Consider the following 21,002-nt stretch of genomic DNA (forward strand, 5'->3'; position numbering starts at 1 on the left):
TCCTTACATGGCGTACAGCACGTTTAGCCTAAGCCACCAAAATGTAGACATCTACTTCAATACAGTTGTTTTGTGTATGGGCAAGAGTTTACAGCCCACGGAGTGGCACAGGCACCTCCAGAGGGCAATGCAACCCATCACCTTAAGATGAGTCAAATTCCAGAGATCCTGATCCCTCATGCTTAATTATGAAGGGATCCTATATGACCAGCTTAGGCTCAGACACCTAAATTTAAGGCTTAAGTTAGAGAAAGTGAATCCTATGCTTGATTTTGTTAAAAAGCATTTAATTCAGTCACACTTAAAACCAATCAAGGGTCTAAAGTTTTGATCAATAAGTCTTTGGATGAAAGAAATTGCTGTGTCTTACTCACGGTAAATCTCAGATTGTTCTGATACGTGTTGGGAAAGCCAGGGCACATGTCTGATACACTGCTACTTCTTGGCTTTCACAGATGCCAGTACTCAGTAAAAGCTAGGAAGAGCCAAGCAAAACTCTTAAGATGAAACTAAAGATCCCCTGGGACTGAGGCAAATGAACTATTTTTAACGTAAAAGGATAGCGTGCCAGCAGAATAATATAGTTGCAACTACTTCCATGTTGTCAGGTCTGGATCTCTTCCTAGATGTGTCTTCTGTGTAGAAAGACTATTTTCTGGATAAATCCAGGGACAAAGGCAAAATGGACAGGATTCCAAGAGAATCATTTGTTTAAAGGCTACGAGCCCCCTAATATATGACACCTCTCACCAATTGTTACAGGCTCCAGCTAGCTAAATAACGTGGCTGAGAATAATGTAAAAGGGTTTTATTTACTTTAGTGATTTGAAGCTTCCTGTGGAAATAGCTCCCAGGTTTCCTGATGGAAGATTTTGTTTATCTTTGCCAAGCACCATCAGGAATCTCAAAATAAAATGCGCTTAGTGACATTGGGAAATCAGGGAGATAAGGCAGAGCTGTTCCTGTTTCACCCTCTGTAATTGCAAACACACCCATGGGCCTGCTGTGTGCCAGCAAAACAACCCAAAATGTAGGGAAAGGGGCAGGCTGGAGGGAAGGGGGCTACCATAGTTAAATTTGGCACAAAGGTGTTGTTAGAGAGACTGTTTCTGTATCAGCAAGCAGGAGAGCTTTCAGAAATCATCTTTCTACATCACTCACAGCTACTTTTGTGCCCTGAACAAAGATTTGCTTTTAGAAACGTCAGTGTGACAATACCCCAAAAATGCCCTACATCTGATAGAGGTCGTAGGAAAAGAAAGCTACTCCAGAGCCCATGGACTTAATGTTCTATACCCTCAGGTACAGTGTATAAAGTTATACCACTCTCAAACTTCCCAGAAACAACTACGCAAGTTCCACTTCAGGCTCAGAAATAATAAGATTGACAATAAATTAAGAAAGGGCTTGTTCTTAGCGGATCCTCTCTTCTATACCTCCTTGCACTTATTTTCTCACATCTACCTTTCCCTGAAGGGGTGGAACATGCCACCACCAAACTAGGGTTGCTGAGACAAGCTCTGCCTTCCCACCACCTTCCCAACTGTTTCTGCCTATAGGAAAGAGTCTCCTCACACCATCACAGCTGCTTCACTGGAGCATGTGCATTTTCTCATGCCCAGGACAAGGGCTGAAGGAGATTGCCTTCAGGGAAAGGGATTCTTCCTGTTCAGGGCAGGCTTTCTCTCCGTCTGCTCTTTGGAGCCCTTTCTGGCTTGTCCCTTTTACAGAGGGCAGCAACTTCTCTTCCTACAAGGGATCACCTCCTATTTAGACACTTATAGGCACTTTTGTGTGGTTCAGGCTAGCTTCATATGGTGCCAGCAGACTCAACAACACAAGATAAACTATTCCCAAGCTGTTAGGCAAGACCTGAGGTATTGGTTTCGGACCCATCAAAAAGAAATACTTTGCAGTGTCCATCCATCAGCATTTAGGGCTTTCATTTTTTTATTCTCTCAATGTGTTTTTCAGCAAATGCTGAACGCGTTTATTTCATTGACGTGAAACACAGGCTGTTACCCAGCCACAGCAGTTTGGTCTCAGCCTAACAGTGGAGAATTATAATTACATCACGCAAGCCCAACTGATACACTACGTGCGCAAAACAGAAGAATGACCCTAACTTGATTTTTGTAAGGACAAAACAGCAGTATTATTTACACTGCCTTCAATCAGTGCAACTGAGCATCAGCAGATGATCGGGACTTTCCATGTCACACAATTGAAGTATTCAGCTCCAGGAACTCAAAGGACAAACGCATTTCAACTTCACCACCCTATATAGAAAGTTTGCTACCAGTCGAGATATTAAGAATTTCCAAGCCATAATAAAGCTGCCACTCCTCTTTCTGAACACCAGCCAATACAAGAGTCTTCAAAGGAAAGTCACAATATTCTGCATTTTCTCATGCAAGCTTTGGTATCAAGGAGGAGGATTTCCTTCTATCCCTGGTCAAGATCTAAGAATGTGAGAACTAAGTAGGGAAACTAACTCTTTCATATGATCGCATTAAAATATCTGAAAGCAACATCAAAACTTTGAAAGGGAGATTTGGATACAGCAAATGGGGCCCATCAAAATACAGATTCGTTTGGTTTCAGGATCTTTCACGCTGCATTTTGAAGACTGAGGAGTAAGAGCTAGAGAAGGCCAAATTCAGCATCTTGCACATTAAAAGAGCAACAGCCTCAGTGAGTGACTCTCAGTGGCTGCTCAAAGTTACATGTGAAGTCCCCGCATAAAGATCAGAACACAGCGCCATTGGCACATTTATTTATGGAGAACTATGTGTCATTGTTTAGCTTTCTGTCCAAACAGACACAATGCAAGGACAGGGATGAAAGCAAAACTGTGATTTGGGAGTGGGGACAGCAGCCGTCTTCAAGGTGGCAAATATTCTTGTTACATCCATTAATAGAACATGGAGATATTCTTCTTGTTTCTGTATTTTAACAAACAACCTGCCTATGCGTCACTTATCTGTTTATACTTCTCATGCTTGTTACCAAATTACTATATTTACAGATAATTGGCATTTTCTAAATGTGGAAGTGTATTATGATATGAAGCCTTAACAGCTATATACACCCACGAGCAAGGTCTGCAAGGAGAAACTACCAGCAGCACACAGTGGATACTGCAAAAAGAAATGGCAAGTGCTCATAGTGGGTGACTTTCTGTTAAGCGATACTGAAGTGCCCATCTGCCAGCCTGACAGGCGATTACAAGACATATGCTGCCTTCTGAGAGCTAAGATCCAAGATATTGCTGAGAGGGTGCCACTGTCAAGAGCACTGACCATCCATTGCTACTCTTTCATGTGGGCATGAATGATACTGCAAGCTGGAACCTGGGCAGAATCAAGGAAGACTACAAAGTACTGGGGGTGCAAGAGAAAAGTATTGGTGCCCAAGAAGGAAAATATTGTCCTGCTGTTAAACAGAAGAGGTGAATTAGTCACCAACAATACTGAAAAGGTAGAGGTTTTCAAAACTTTCTTCACCTCTGTCTTTACCAGTACTGTTGGGCCCCAGGCCTTGGGAACAAAAATCGAGGTTGATGCAAACATCAGTGAAGGAAGAGTTGCTATGTGAACTAGTACAGGAACATGACCACTACAAATTGATGGGCCCTGACTTAACACCTGAGGGTGTTAAGAGAGCTGGCTGATGCCATTGTAAGGCTGCTCTCTATAATCTTTGAGAAGCCATGGAGATTGGGAGACATCCTAAAAGACTGGAAGAAGGCTAACGTCACCCCCATATACAAGAAGGGCTTAAAGGAGGATCCAGGAAATTATAGGCTCACCACTCTTACTTCAGTCCCTGGGAAAGTTATAGAATGAATCCTCCTGGGGGCTATCACAAGTGAAATGAAGCATGTGATTGGGAAAAGCCAGCATGGACTTCCCAAAGACAAATCATGCTTGATAAACCTGATCACCTGCTACGACAAAGTAACCTGCCCAGTTGATGTGGTATGAGCAGTGGACATTGTCTACCTGGATTTCTCCAAGGCTTTTGATATGGTTTCCCAAGCCTCCTCCTAGAGAAACTGATGCGTTATGGTCTAGACAAGTGGTCAGTGTGGTGGTGGGGAACTGGTGGACATGTCACACCCAGAGGGTGGTGGCAAATAGCTCCTTTTTAAACCAGCAACCTGTCACAAGTGGGGTCCTCACTATATAAAAAAAGATGTGGATAGGCTGGAAAGGGGCCAGAGAAGGGTCTCAAAGATAATCAAAGGACAGAGAAACCTGCCATATGAGAGAACTGGGTTTGTTCAGCCTTGACAAAAGAAGGCTTAGGGGAGACCTTATCACCATATTCCAGCATTTAAAAGGTAGTTACAAAAAAGATGGAGACTCCTTTTTACAAGGACTCACATGGAAAAGACAAGGGGTAATGGGTACAAGCTACTCCGGGGGAGATTCCAATTGGACATGAAAGGAAAATTTTTCACAGTAAGAACAATCAGCCATTGGAACAATCTCCTCAGGGAAGTGATGGATCCCCCAGCATTGGACACTTTTAAGATTCAGCTGGACATTTTGTCTAGATCGAGTTTCTGCCAAGAAAGGTTTGACCAGAGGATCCTTGAGGTCCCTTCCAACCTAGTATTCTATGATTCTGTGATTCTATTACAGATAGTCAGAATATTTTAAAAATATAAAATTTGGTCCACAAAATCAGGAGGGGGGGACATATTAAAAGTTTTTTTCCTTTTTTTTTTAATCAAATCTAGCGAGTATGTGTCTATTCTCTTTTTGTATCTCTCAATATAGTAACAGATTGAGTTTTACTAAATCACTCATCAGAATGATAACCAAGAGATTGACCAAAAAAACAGAAAAGAGAAAGCAAAAATTAAAAAGGATACATTAAAATTATTTTTCCCTTTCAGCTTCAAGATTGTAATTTTGGGATTAAAGTATCAGAATATTTTAAGTTTTTTGTCTTTTCTCATATTTCTGAATGAACTACGTTTCTTTAATGACCTACTCTGAAAGCTGTCATCAACCTAAGTGCTCTATGAACTACCACTTTGTAAACAAAACCAAAATAAAATCTTTCAAGAGAAAACGAATCCTTTGTAATGGCATGTGCAGACATTATGCTGCTAAATCATGCAGTAGTTATTCTCAAAAACTCATTGTAGTAATTCCTGACGTCAAACATTTAATAATTTTTTTCTGAATCTGAAAACATCTAAACACATCTAGTAATGGAAAAATAACTGGAAGCATACTCATACATGCAGCTAACACAGTGAGTCTTCTCAGTGCCATGGCCCAAATCATATCCAAGGTTGTCTTTCACAGAAGAGGGAACAAAACTCTGAAGTTTGTACCCTGCTGCTTTGTTACCCACAAGTTGCCATAGGCCCTGAGAGCTGTGAGGGGCTGCCCAAGTACCCCAGGCATCTCTCCTCTAGCACCACGTCGCCTGCAGATGCTGGCACTGCTCTAGACACTACATTGTGAGGCCTCCTGGTTGGCACCAGGGTGAGGCTGTAGACACCATCAATGTCACACATGAAACTGGCTTACTGGCATATGAAAATACAGTAAAATTTCACATATGGAATGACTGCAGAGACTAGGTGATTTAAAAGGAGGAATTACAGGTTGCTATATTTGTGAGTAACTTGTGCCATGCTGAATACTTGATGGAGGGATGAGTCATTCACCAAATTTGGGGTCCTTCCTAGAAATCCAGAGCAGCTGCTGTGAAAAACCCCTCCAGGATCACCCAAAAGCATGGTATGAGTTTACAGGTGCACACATTACAACAATTCTCAAACTGTGGTATACGAAAAAGCCACAACAGCCTAACAGTTATAATCCCAGGACCAGGAAACACATTTGGCTCTAGTGGGGACTAGATCTTACCTGTTACAATAAAGCTGGTGTTTCTTTCAGCTTTTCCCACTTTATTGGATGCCACACAGCTGTAGATTCCAGAAGATTTGGTTTCAGCTACAACAAGAGTGCTAGCAGTCTGCGAAAGAAAGAAGAGGTTTAGCTTTCGTTGGCTGAGGAACTTGGATAAAGCTTCCCTTCTCTTTTTTCTAAGTCACTGGTGGCGGTCCCATGATCCACTCTCTCCATACGTTCAGTGAAGGGCACCACTGGGGCTATTTAAAGGAGATGTCACCATACAGAGTTTTTGGAAAAATAACAGGAAACAAGTTCCTTGGGTAACCCTTATATTATCAGAACCATCATAACCGAAAATTTTTTAATGTCTTTCAGATTAATTTATCTCTTGCCGCTGATGTAATAATAAGCTACAAAACACGAAGCATGACACAATGTGGCTCACTTGAGGAGATAAACTGCCTGTAGGAGAGCCAGACTGCAAACAGAGTAAGTGAGGCATGCCTGAGGCAGTTGGATATAATGCTGGGAAAAAAGTATCTCCATTTGGCACTAAATGCATTTCATTTCTCCTTCATTTTCTCACTTATGTATCAGGTGCAAAAGGACAGGAACAAAAGAGATGTTTACTCATCCTCTTTTGGAATATTTCCTCTTCTTGGACTTAATATTTTTATTATTAAATAATAATACATCAGTTTTCGTTATGTTGCATTCTATCACAATCTTAAGAGTTTCAGCGCAATAAATATTTTCACAAAGTGATATGACTTGCAAGATGAGACCTTGGAAGGCCAAGGACCAACAGCACCTGATGTGCCTTTAGAAAAACAAAGCCCATCAGAATAATAAGCGTTATACCTTCACGGTGACGGAAAGTCATGGTCTACTGGCTTGGGCACTAAATGAAAGAAGAAAGTTATGCAGAAACAACTGAGATGTCATTCTGATATGGAGCTGAGACATGGGGCATGCACATAGAGCTCAGCAGTGGGACATGCTCTCAGACACAACCTGGTAGCTTAATTTTCTGTCTTTTTGTCGCTCTTTTATGTCTTCTGTAAAACATGCTTTGGCTAGTGTTACAGGCAGAGCTGGGACAGTGACGAAAGGAAATTGTGTGGCCGCAGAAACCCATTGTTTGGAATTATTTGGCTTTTCTAGAAACCTTCAAAATAATTTTTGTGCAACTAATACATTCTTTCAAGTCTGCCTGATTGCTGGAGTCCAGAGACAAGTGCAAGAGGGTGAGTCAGTAATAAATAAGGACCGGTTATCTATATTTCTACATAAACACGGGCTGAACATTTACACTGCTTCTGTGTCTCCTACCCAGAGGCTTCATGGCTATCCCCAAACTCCTTGTTGAACCCCTAAATAATATAGATCTTCCGGTTTCCCAGAACATTCTTTAGTAGGAAGAGTCTACTACTTTTCCTACTACTTGAGCAAGCACAATGGAGTCAAGCAATTTGATTCTGGCTTATTTGTTTTAGAAAACTGCTCTACAGCAAATTCAAGACTACAAGTGATGCTAACAGCACCTCTACCCTGTTAAGCTGTCTCAATGATCAGCTACCTGTCTGCGAAAAAACTACATCTTATTTCTAGCTAGATTTTTTCTAACCTACCTTTTTGGCTCTTCTGTGAGATGAAAGAGTAATACCAGACAGATAATTACAGCCCTTAAAAAACGTTACCTTGTTTTGCTAAATTCAGTAGGCCTCTACAAATTCCTAATTATAAAGCATGGGTCCAGCCCTGCTTATATTTTGTCATTCTCTTTGAATTCCTTCCAGTTTTTAAACATAATTTTGTAAAGCGTGGACACAGGGCCCAGCACCAGGACTCCTGCAGGCGTTTTATCTACACTACCTCAGAAGTGACAGAGATCCCATAACGTCATGCCAGAGGACTAACATGGGTGGTTAAACACTGCTTCTGCCATCCCAGACTTTCCACCACAAAATTAGCCTTTTTTGTGTTAGTTAGTGCTACCTCATAGCAAATTTGACCAGGTAGGTACAGTGACCTAAAATGCACAGTGAAGGAGAATGAAGCTTTTACTCTCTGACTCCAGGATACCTGTCTTTATCCTACTATACGCAGAAACAGAGCATTTCTGAGTCTGAAAAATAAATGCCAATTATGCCTCCCGCAATTACTCCAATGGTTTAGGAAGGTTTTGGTAGTATCAAACTGCATTTTGTCCTGACAGTATCAGGTTTTTAATGAAAAATTGTGCATCCTATCTGAGTTTTACTGCCTCAGCCCACTATGATGTGGTTCTTACTTTTATTACACAGAGGATGGTGCAAGAGGTTACACTAAAGCAGCATGACTGCAGTTACTGACCTGAGTGCTTACAGATTATGCCTTTTCTTGCATATTAAATGACCCTAGAGAACATTCCTCAGCACTGAAATTCAGTGATTTTAAACTTTTTCTCAGCATTGTTTTGGTTTCGACCAACTTGCACTGCCCCAAATACTCCTCTAGCATAGGCCAAGGATCACTTCCAACATGCAACTTCCAAGCAACCAGCGTCTTTTGGAGGGCAAGGGAGATAAATGTTATGAACACAGGCTTTAGTGCCAGAGAGCAGTCATTGGTATGTTTACTTGACTAAGGCAGAGAAAGCCATAGTGTCTAGGAAAAAGCAAGACCGATTTTGCAACAGAACAGAATATTTTAGAGACAACATGTCTCTGCATAAATCTTTCAGCTTATAAGCTAGTCATAAGGATAAGATAACATCTCTTTAAATAGTTTGTGAGCCCTCCAGTGGTGCAGTCCGTGTTCTGCATTGTGGATGCCAGCCAAAACCCACCACAAAAGCGGTATGTACAAAACTAAGACTGGCATGTTGTTGTTTATTGAGCAATGACGGCTGTTTGAGATTAGTCTGTGCTGCATGAATCCTCAATACAGCTATTGGTGCAAAAGGAGCAAGAGAAAAAGTTCTAGCAGCCTTGTATCATCTGTCTTCACAACAAAGAGTTTCAGGTCCTGGACTTGCAATCACGTTATATACAGAAAGTCTGAATTCAGTTGCCATGATCAGCCAGAACAGGGCAAATCCTTCCTGGCATGCTCGGTGTCTTGAGCATCATGTGTCCACAAACCCTGTTTACCACCAAAGCTTTGATCCTATATTCCTCCTTTCTGCCTATCATCTCAGCTGAAGCACTATGCTGTAGGCTCATCTCAAAGCCAGGGGCTAGGGAAGTAGATCCCATACTGCTGCCGCTTCTGCTGGCAAATAAAAGACGCATAAAGAAGAAATCCTGAGAGATGGAAGAGGAATTTACAGATTTGTTCATAGTGGAAACTGATGAGGAAACTGGCGGGGGGTGGGGGAAGAGTGCAAAGCAACTGGTATGATCATTGTGCTGGGAGCCAGGGTGGGCTGATCTTTCCCATGGAAGGTCTGCTTGAGTTTCTCTTGTCTCAAAGTAGCTTAGATAAAGGATTCACTCTTCTCCAGCTGATGGCAGAGAAGCAAAAGGAGGTTTCAGAAAATGGCTGGCAGCTTGACTTGCCTGACTCCTAGAAGGCCTCTGCAGGCACTGGCATAAACACACTCCTTTCAGAGACTGCTGTCCTAACTTCTCAAAACAGCCCATACATTTAAAAAGAAAAATACTGGCCTTTCAACGTTGATCAGGTTCTTGTAAGCCTGCCAAATATTACTGAATCCCTCTTAGTTATGATTTTAAGAAGATGAATTTGTTTAAAAAAAAAAAAAAAGTAAATAAATTAAAATATGCTCTCTTTACCTCCTTGGATTTATCTTTGGCTAAAGGAATATTATTTAGGAAGTCCCATATTGAAATATTGGCAGCACACCATTGGATCGGTCTGCTTATGCCAAAGACATATTATCTGCACGCCTCACGTGTTGGCAAGGACCATCAGTGCAAAACATCTGGACAACACGCTTCACCTTCAGGACCACCACAGAAGAAACACCAAAATATCTTCAATAGCAGGACACGACTATGCTCAGGAGAGCACCCTCTTCCCTGCTGAGGTCAGAGAGGCAAATCACTGCTGTTTAGCAAGCAGGGTTGTGGTTACCCTCTGCATCCCGAGTTGTCCCGCTCAAACAGGCCATGAGACTAGAATACAGCCAGCTGACTTGCGAGGAGATCATTACAGACAGCTATGCCATGGGCACCCCCTGCCCTCCTCCCCAGGGCCATAGGTAGAGCGAGGCAGCACTTGATTCACGCCTCCCTCGCACACCAAGGGAGGGGATCAGTTTCAGGAGCTGGAGGAAGCCACAGCTCGGCAGAGGCAGGTGCCAAGTTCTGCTGGTTTTAATCTCACCAAGGGCTTGGCTCAGCTGGCACCTCCCAGCGATCTGCTTAAAAGTGTTGACAGCGATTCTAGTAGCACTCAGGAAGGCCCCAGGAGAAGTTACAATGTGCTGAAAGAGAAGCAAGCTACACTCCCACTGCTATTTTTAGCCTGGCTTCCTAGGGAGATCACACTGTCTGTCTGTCCATCTGTCTGCCAGTATCCTCTCCTCCCCCATGCTCTCGGTCATTTTTGAACCCACTGCCCAATTTCAAACAAAATTGACAGACAACTCAAAGCTCGTGAGATCTCGTGCATTTCATGAAAACCAGCTGTTGGGTAGAGAAAGATCAAAATGAGTAGTGGTATAGCAGGCTAAACAGCTTTCTCTTCTGCTTTGGGTTCCAGATGGCAAATAAGCACAGACTTACTGGCCAGACAGCTGGTATGTGTAGGGACTGAGAACAGACACAACACATGGTTCCTTGTCTCATCAGTAATGAGGGGACATGGAAGTGAGATGGAGGTTTAGGGCTTGGCATAGAAGATGCAGGAGAGATTGACCCATCCTATTTTGCACATCCACGAAGAATTGACCCTTCTGACTATCTAGCACCTCACCTTTATGTTAGACGGTCGCAGTTTTTAATACTACGTGCAGCCAGCATGTGTCAGGTTGAACCATCATTGCCAGCCAAACCAGAGACGGACAAGGGCGAGCCTAGGTTTGGTCTTGCAGAATCTTGTTACAGGGCCATTACTTTCCATTTTCTCTGAAGTCGAGTGGCTTTCTCACAAGGGATGGGACCACTAAAAACTTGTGTCAGTGAAGCATTTAGGCAGTGGAAAACAAGGCCATACGTATATATATGCGTGTGTGTGTACATACACATATGAATGACAAACCACAACTTCATGCATTACTATTCCTTACACACAGTTTCTGGAAGCCTGCACCGTAACACAGACCCAGCTTTCATGGTACTTGTTATTGTCAGTGGGACCCTGGCATTTGCTAGCAGCAAAGGCATGGGGCAGTCAGGGACCTTCTGTTCTATTTCAGATTCTCAAGAATGTGGCTCTAGCAGGTTATTTCCCCCAAACAAGGGGGGTTTATCCCACTTCCTCCAGCTTTTCCCTATATTCAACTGCCCTCCTGTCTACTGTCTCCTTCCCTTGGATTTATCATCCTTTCCTCTTGGCCAGCATTTTCTACTCTTTCTCATCTGAAGTCACCTTCTTAGCACTCTTCTGATCATTCTCCATGCCCAGGATCTTTGTCCACCTCTCCTTCAGCTCTCTCTGTCCCTTGTACCCCTGTACAAGGGGTACTGACTCCTTTCAAAGCTGTTGATAAACCAGTGTGCACCAGTATACACAGGAGAGAACACATGCCTGATATGTATGCATTGATACCAATGAATACACCAGCACTTTGTACCTCATTATTGCAGGTCATTCACAGATTGACATTTTAATGAACACTGATCATGCTAAGAATAACAATAATCAGTATTAGTCCTGAGTTATACATAGCTTTGGCTGGGAACACTGAGAGGTGATGGTTTTTAGCAGCTGAACGGCAGGACAGTGTCTGTGATCTGTTTACATCATAAGCCTAAGAATAGCCCAACTTTGTAGGAAGTCACTGAAATGTCCAACAAAATGAGAATGAAAACTTTGGGTGGGGGAGTCAAATCACTTCAAGAGTTGTCTTATGATTAAGTATTACGACTTATGTTACAAAGTTCTTCCATTATACCACTTGAGTTTCTCAATGTCCGTTTAGAGAGGCTTCAACGGAAATGTTACTAAAACACTGTTGTTGTCACGGTTTCTCTGTCACCAAAAAAATAATGTAACACACGCTTCCTGCATTACTTTAACGATACAGACCCAGGGTTTGAGGTTTTTTTTAACTTTAAAAATATACTTGTGGCTACCTTGATAACCACAGACAAACAAACAACCAATCAACCTACCACAGTGAAAAGCCAAACTGGAGGGATTCAGATGTTGCACATACAGGAAATGGGTGGAACTGCCGTAATGTCTTTAAGCAAGGTGAAAAGAGCTACCTCGATTTCTATAAGAAACCTTTTGACCATTCCTTGTTCATCTCTTCCCTGGATTACAATAATCTCATCCTGTGGTCACCCCCATTTCTCCTTTCATGCTAACCCAAATGTGCAACTTTTTGAGTTTCTTCATCCATTTCCTACTGCTTTGTCTCCTACGTCTTTGTTGTTTCCATTGAGCTTTCAGATTTTTTTTTTTTACCATGCCTGCTATGCTTGGATGTGGAAGTGGGGTAGACACTCTGTTTAGATAGCAGGACTCCGTTGATGTGGAAGTGCCTCGGAGAGCTGTTCATAGCTGTTTGCAGTAGCAGAACTGCTCATAGTAGCAGTCCATCAGAGCCAGACACTTGTGATGACATGCTGCATTCAGTGAGCTCAGTGCTATTAACAGTCTTACAATATCACACAGCAGATGAGGAAGGGTTTTGTCTGAGCTGTGCCCCTTTGAGTTTGCTCTGGGAGACCAAGAATGACTCTTGGACTGCAGAGTGAAAAGCTATAGACTCCCACAGAAAAAAAAAAAATCCTCGATGCTCTAGAGCAGCTGTGTGTGCACAAATCATGCAACTAATAGCTTGGCCAGAACCCAGGCTTAGAGAGCATTTTCTACTTACAATAGGAACCCAGCTGTGCTTGAAAAGCTACAGAAGAGCAGCAGAAATGAAGAAATCTTAGAAAAGCTGTGAAAAAGCTGAGCAAAGAGATTGTTTCACTAACCTCCTCTTCCCCATAGGGACCAGGAGGAATAAAGCAATGCAAGGTAGACCTTTCTTAGTTGAACTAAACAGTATGAAGACAAGGAATACCAAGGAGAACCACTATGTTTCACTGCAAAAATTTCCACCTAACACATGCAGAAACTATTCCTTGGTTCATTTCTGGGCACATTTTTACAAAAGGGCTGCTTGCCAAAGACTTCAAACAAAACCTGTAGTTCTGCTGCTAGGACCCATTATTAGTATCTTCCTCCAGGGAGGAATTTATTTGCTATTGACTGGAAGTTGCTTTGACATTTCAGCCACTCCTCTTCCACTATCGCCAAAACTCATGTCACACAAGGAGAACGAGATCTGGTTGTTAGACAGCTCTTTCTGCACCCTTTGAGCAGGTAGGACTTCACCCATAACATGGCTAGATGTCTTATGGAAAATAACCGGTTCTTATCATCTTTTGTTCATCATTCCTTCTTCGAAAGAGACTGTGTCTTCCTGTGCCTGAAATGATTTCCCTTTCCTCCTTCAAATCCCTTCTTAGGTCTCATTTTTCATGTGCTTTCCTACAATAGACTCCCCTAGGAATCTGTTTGCTCCCATCTTTGCCTTGATCTTTAAGCACATAGAGGTGGCCAGTTAAATAGAGCAAATGTTTCACTGGGATCCAGCCTGTTCCCATGTGCTGGAATGGTGCCACGAACACCTGTGGTACTTTCTAAATAATACAACAGCAGGAGAAAATGCAGTCCCAGGCCTGATTCTTGGCTGCACGCAAAGCTCTGTTTATTCTGCGGTCTCTGAAAGTGCCCTAACATGGGAATAACTACAGTTTACACCCATTTTCATAAGCAGAAGATTGAAGGCAGCCATCAAGGAAAGGAGACCTATATCCCCAGTGCCCTTAGACTTACAAAAAGCATTTCAGTGTCCTTAGAAACGACAGGCCTAGGACAAGGTCGGCTTTAACATTTATAAACTCTTCAGCCATTACTGCCACAAACCAAACTAGCGTGTGAAACCAGATGCTGTGACAGTGTCATGGCATTGTGCATCTTCACCTGAGCTCCTCCATAGCACAGGCTACCCAACTACACCAAATCAGTCTCATGTCTAACCCAGGGAAGTGCAGCTGATCTAGGGCATCCTTAGTAAAACATTTTGATTTGAAGGTTTTAACTGATGGACAATCCTCCATGGCCCTTGGCAAGTTTATCTCATGGGCTTTCTCTCCCACATCAAACACCAACAGACTACAGGCCTACTCACCCTTCACAAGTGCCTGCATCTCCCCATGGCCCATAAAGGGATGCTTGACTTGGACTAGATCCTTAACACTTAGATGGTTAATGCTGCTGGGATGAATCCTGCCATGCTGCCTCTGACTGAGATATTTCTTAAACTTTGCTTCTGTAATCTGGATTCATTTGGCCCTTTATATTTTGTATGGCAAGAAAAGACCTGGTCATCTAATAATCTAGGACTGTATCTGTGAACAAACTCTCTAATGAGAGCAAATTGTTTAATTCTCATAGGAAAAACAACAGGAAACTATGCAATGTCAGAAAATGAGGCAAAGATGGCCTGGAACCCTGCCCTTGTGCTCCTGAGGTGCCCCAGGATACTACAGACTAGCTCTGAGAGAGTAGATATGGTGAATCCCATTGATATACTCTTGTCATGTCACCTACCTTAATGACTACATACAGGAATAAGTACATCTCTGCATCTCAGCAGATAAATACCAAGTATGAAAGTTATTTGCATGTATGCAGTTCTTCAAATCTAAACAATAAAAAAATTATTGGCTTCTTCGCTGTTGCCTTGATAACATCTTACAGTGCCTTTTGAACACAGGCTGCCACACAGAAAGGTTATCTGCTCTGAGGAATCATACCTTATTTTTGCCCTCTATTACAGCCATTCGCTCAGTGATGCTCTGGATCCTGTTTCCTATGTTGCTCCCAGATTTCAGGATGAAAGATCCTTCGGTGTAAGAGCAAAAGCCATGCCTGAAGACAATAAAAATTGAAATTTTATTGATTTGATGATAGACTGAATCATTCATCACATAAGACAAAAAAATTCTTCTGGAAATGGTGATCAATGAGGGAAACTGCAGATGCTGTGATGACCAGGCAAGTATAGTTACTTTTCATTAAATCTTGACGTTCAGAGCCTGATGATTGGATCCACTTCCACAGCCTTTCCTTGAACATTAGCTCTCTGGAGTCAGCGTTAACATTTAGCCCACTGTGGACTGGGAGGTCAGAATTTACAGTCTGACCCTAGTTATAGGGCAGTGCAAGACCAGCATCCCATTTCCAATGCTCCTGTTTTCAGCCATTGTCATGGTTCAGGCTTGGCTTCAAATATGAGTTCATATTATTTTCAGCCTTAAATTCAAGACAAGTCATATTTGTTTCAAGACCCATTCAATAATGTATTGGATGCTGTTTCGCTATGCACAGGTTGTGTTTGTTATCATGAAAAATGATGCAATTTCTCATATCTGAATGTTTTCTTTATTTCAGTTTACAAAATGGCAAAATATCAGTACTGGGGTTCAATAATTACAAGACACAGTAAAAATAACTATAATCCTGCAAATTGGCAAAACAAAGTTAAACAAAACTATACCTAATTGCCAAAGGGATTTAAATGTTCATTTAATCTGAAAAGAAACCAAAGCCATGTTAATGAATGGAAATCTCAGGGAAAACATGTTTTTGCCTTATGCAACAAATTGGCTTCTAATCAGAACATTCAGGTGTGGTCATGGTAGAGCTAATTTGTTTCCCAAAGCCTAATTTGGTACACATGGAAATAAACACATTGGAATGCTTCTTAAATGCTGTCTGTCCCTATTCTTCTTCGAGGATATCTAGTTTTGCTTTTCATCCAAAATTTAGTTGTTGCTCATTCAATTCCAGCTTCATCAACAGAGCTTAACCCTTCAGCAGGGTCAAGCTCTTTCAAATACTATATGGTCCTTTGATCTTCCATGGATTTGAAAGATAACGACTGTAGTATCTGTAATCAAATAGTTCTGACATGTATATCAGTTGTCTGGAAATGACCTTTAAAGCCCAGTGGCTGGATAACAGCGTGTGATGCAATACTGACCAAAGAATGAGGTTCATTTCCCTTCAGCTAACTATGCAGTTTGCTTAAACTTTGTTTTGTTTATAAAATCAATGGTACACTAACTTTACATGCTTGTTTTTAATTGTGCAGCTTTGCGTCAAACTCGCCAGTGTCTTAGCAGATATTACAGCTTAAAGAAATGATGATATGTAAACTAACTTGGGCTGTAATCATTAGCACAGATATATGATTGTATGCCCAAAATTTCTTAGCGTGCATTGAGAGGTTCAGTGAGCTGAAAAAGCCAAAAAAACAGGAGCAGGCCATGGTCATTCATGCATGGAGAGAGGACAGGGACCAATAGCATGGCAAGAAAGCCCTATCTACACAAGCATTTATTCCAGACTCTGATTTAAAAGCCAACTTCTAATACATGATTGTTGAGGCCAGGGTGGATTAAAGACAGTTGCATTAAGACAATTGATGCATTCAGATGGGAAAAAACGTTTAAAAATTAATCAGAAAGGTAGATGCCATTTTCTTTGCACATTCAATACTTTAAGAAGTCTGGTTCTAGAACACAGAAGACATGATAATGTCGGTGCTGATAACATGTCCATGCCATAACAGATATCAGAACTTATTTCATGACGCCAGTACCGTAGGCACACAAACAGGCAGTATCAAAGGCACATCCTTGTGACTGGATACTTGGGCAATCTCTGTACAGGAAGACAAAGACCCAAAAATCTCTTTTCACCCATACTAAAAAGTAATTTAAATTATCTTTTTCCTTGCCCCACAGAATGAATTTATATTTGTTTGTTACAATGCTGAACATTTGTGCACTTTACAATAAAAGTCCTTACAGAGACATGTATTTTGATAAAGGACAGAAAGAAAGTATAATGCATATTCAGAAACTGCTTGCGCATCTCTGAAAGGCATCTCCAATCTCCTTTCTTGCAGCTCTGAGGCCTCCAGGCTTAGTTATTATAGGCTTAGTTATTATTATACTCTTCCTCATAATTCCTTGAAAAAGACTGCACATATTTATATTGTAATGTCTTAGGGATGAGGACAGTGTTATGTCTTTGTTGATGCTTAGCACAATGAGGTGCTGATTACTCATTAATACCATAATACAAACCACCATCATAATTACAATAACATCACAATAACAAGAAAAACACATGTAAAAACATTAGATGAAAGATTAGCCCTGGAGTCACATATGTGAATTCTACTGACTTCACATACCATACCATCTCCAAACTGCCGATCACAATGTTAATGCAATCATAGTAGAAAATCGAATACACTTAATAGCTGTTGTCCATGGTTTTAATAAAAAAAGAGTCACAATCAAGCTGAGAATACATTATCCAACCACCCACAGTACTCAGCGGGAGATGTGAGTACTGTCATATGTGCCACTTTGGCTCCATGGTCTGCTGGATCAGCAAACGTCTACAACTCAGTTGCTGCACGGCTGCCAGGCAAAGTCTAGGACAAGTCTCAGACTCATCCCTTTGGATGCAGAACCAGATACTTTCTCTCCTCAGCTGCCAAATGCTCTCGCTTTAACCTCAAGTACACTAACACAGCTTAGGGACAGCACACAAGCCACCTCCAGTCTCCTGAGCTGGTTACTCAGGTCAGTACTCAGCCATCCTGCCTCTTGCTGCTGCCAGCGGTACCACATGAAGCCACTTTTTAAGCCAGCACCATCAGGTAATGCTGGGGAAGGAACAAACGGGAGTAATTAAGGGTCCTGCCTCCTAACCTGACTTCAGCTTCTAATAGCAGGCATTTTGTAGCACAAAGAGAAAAAGCTCCGCTGAACTTAGATGTAGTCATCAAACCAAATGTTTGTGTTAAGTACAGATGCTTGGAAAGAAAGAGAGAAAAATGAAAATATAAAAATTTACTCTGGCTGGGACCAAAATACGCAATCATCTTCCTTTTAATTCAATTGATGTTTCGTTGCGTGTGTCCTCAGATAACATCATCTACATATTTTTCTGCTTTGTAAAGAAATTACAAGTTACTTCAAACTATCTGCTCAGTAAAATAGCAAGGATATTCTATTTGTAGCAAGAACTGCCTGTGTTTGCAGGGAAATCCCACTGAATTTTGGATATCTGAATCTTACTCTAAATATCTCCAGAGCACATGAATTCCTGAAATGTTTTGTTGTGGGATGAGCCTCATTGCTTTGCATCTTCAGGAAAGCTTACAGCAGGGTTACCATCAGGTTAATGAAAAAGCACACAGTGTGCACAGAGATTGATAAACAACCTGATTATCTGCCAGCACATTTCTAAGCAGTTCTTAGACCTGTGTCCCTGCAGATCCTTTCATGTCCCTACTTTGTGGGTGCAACTTTGCACATGTAGAGATCCTATATAACAAATGCTAAGGGGGTGTGTGTACAAATGTATGTTTAGGAACACTATGCAGCCTCAGCGCAAAGTAATCAGACTCTGCTGTCTTAGTCAAGCACTGGGAGAAGCAAAGTAACCGGGTTTCTCACCCCCTAAGTAGTTTTTTCCATGTGCCTGCGTGCGTGCTCGCGTGCGTGTTTGCCTGTGTGCACGCACACACCCCCCCGCACGCACAGGCACGCTTTGTCCTTTGTGTCAAGAGCCTGAAAAACAGGCTATTCCTCTGTAGGAACAGAAGCTGTTAATTTTCCTGTGGGTTTCAAGAGAAGCCCAGTGTGGGGGGCAGGAGGGGTGCAAGTGGCGCTGGGGCCTGGGGGAAGCCAGCAGCATGCGCTGCCTGCCCGGCTGCCTGCAGTGCGGGGAGACCTCCACCAACAGACCTGCTCACCGTCCCTAGCTTTGGGAATTTACACTTCTTTGGAAGGGATGGGGGTGGTTTATGCAACCAGAAGTAAGTTCAGCTTTATAAAAGGTCAGTGATGTGCAGAGCTGGCACCGGCGGGGGCCCTAGAGAAATGGGCTGGGGGAGGGGAGCCAGCCTACTTCTCAAGAATACATCAAGCCCTTGAGGAAGCAGAGTGTGCCATGTTTGAAGATGCAAAGATAATCACAGTGCTGGGAACCGTCTTGTGTAGCGGAGGAAGCCAAACAACAAGAGGAAAGCAGCATATGCTCCTGATTTCGCACAGGAAGCTAGCAGCACCTCCTGCCAAAGTGAGATAAGAAAACTCCCATGGCCTATTCTGGACAAGGCCGTGGTTATCAACCTTAGCTTCACACTGTCCTCACTCTGCTCCACAGCCCGCTCCCTTTCCTAATGAGATTCAGAGCCCTCACCTCTATTAGCATACAGCATGCCAAGCACAATAGTGTGGTATATTTATAACTATCAACGGGGAAAAGTTTCCAGGGTAAGAGTGTACTTCATGTCATCTTGATGTATTTCACTGAAATCAAACTACAAACCAGCTCCAAGCTGAGGTCCTGACTATGAAACTACTGGTCTCAAAGAAAAATGGTTTTGTTGTCACCCTAGTGATTTATAGCGGAGTGTAGGAGCTGAGGTAAAGGATTTGTCTAATTATTCACAGGAAGGATTTGACCCTCTGTGTTGTGACAGACAGTCCTAAATGAAAGCTCTAGACCCAGCTTGTGTCCAGGCACATTTTCTTCCCCATCCTGGAAACAGTTCTGCAATTTGGGTTCAAGTAGCACAGTGACAAATACCAGCAGCAGAACATCGATCCCCATATCAGTTGGGAAAATACTCATCTTCTGTCTCCTCACCTACTCAGCTCCTCATTCCCAAACCCTCCTGTGTGATGCCAGAGACCAGTGCAATCTTTCCCTCCTGTAACATCCCATTCAATTCTCTAAACATTCCTCTTGGCAAAGCCACAGGCAGCCTCAATCACACTTTTGTTTACTGAGGTAGTGTTTGGTAATTGCACCAGTACTAGGAGAAAGAGGAAGCCATCCTGTCACTGGCAGTGACTATTTTTGAGAGTGATTAATGGCAAGTACAATATTTTTCTTAGCATCTATCCTTTTTTTTTTGGGCAGCAATCAATTCCTAGCAGCACTGGGGCAATGCTATTACAAATTCAAGTTGGGCTGACTCACATCTTTCAAGAGGCCATGGTGACAACACTAACTTTAAGACAGGAAATCTGGAAATTCCTGGAATTGTAAAGAATATATAGGAACTGTTTTCCACTTGGAAGTTATCAAAAAAATCTAAATTACATGGGTCTCGCCTGCTCCACGCCTTGGCATCCAGCACCATGCAATTGCGAGCACTGGGCTGGCGTAGCCACGTGTCCTGGGGAATATTGAGTCAATTTGAGGCAGGAAACAGAGAGGGAAAATAGTAGCAGGGAGCATGTACAGGTTGTGAAACTTGCTTTATGGGGGTGGAGGGGGAGAATGTGTGCTGGCCCCCCGCCAGTGTGCTCCACAAGCTTTGGCTGTGGATGTGAGGCTGTGATTCTAAGGAGCTATGGTCCAAGCATTCCTGCTCTAGGTCAAAAATAACCAGTTAGAGATTGAAATGCTGGCCCCACTGTGTTTGGTGGCAAAGCTGCAGCCAGCTGGCAGTTCATCCCAAGCACCTTCCTGATTAGCGCATTAGTGGGACTAGGAGGTTATCTGTTGTAGGAGCTGGATACATTTTACATCATATATTGTAGTTTGTTCATTTATATTTATTTAGGAGCTTAGCAAGGAATGCCAAACAAGAAATCCTGGTGAGAGAGGTGCAGGTTCCTCCCCTGCATGTCCCATTTGCCTCTCTGTTCTCACCGTCACTGGTCCCTGCTACTTCCCATTGCGGTGTCAACACTTGCACAACAAGAGCAGATGGGATGTCACCAGCCCATCTCACTTCAGACACCCTCATGACTCTCAGAGAGCAACAGCTCTCCAACACCACTCCTCAACCTCTGACTCCAGTGCAGGAGCAACTTGTGACCAAGGACACTGTTAGTTGTGCTG

At 42.5% G+C, this 21,002-nt stretch overlaps 1 protein-coding gene across 1 annotated transcript in view; it reads right to left on the reverse strand.

Moving 5' to 3' along the window:
- Window positions 1-21,002, reverse strand: part of FLT1 (fms related receptor tyrosine kinase 1) — a 113,033-nt gene that overhangs the window by 44,109 nt on the left and 47,922 nt on the right. Inside the window, exons 11-12 of the mRNA XM_086481851.1 lie at window positions 14,873-14,987; window positions 5,895-6,003 (exon numbers count right to left, since the gene is read on the reverse strand). Coding sequence (XP_086337977.1) covers window positions 5,895-6,003; window positions 14,873-14,987 — 224 coding nt within the window. The remainder of the gene's footprint in view (window positions 1-5,894; window positions 6,004-14,872; window positions 14,988-21,002) is intronic.

This window comes from Leptosomus discolor, chromosome 1, assembly GCF_034619465.1.
Source record: "Leptosomus discolor isolate bLepDis1 chromosome 1, bLepDis1.hap2, whole genome shotgun sequence".
In the NCBI taxonomy this organism is placed as follows: domain Eukaryota; kingdom Metazoa; phylum Chordata; class Aves; order Leptosomiformes; family Leptosomidae; genus Leptosomus; species Leptosomus discolor.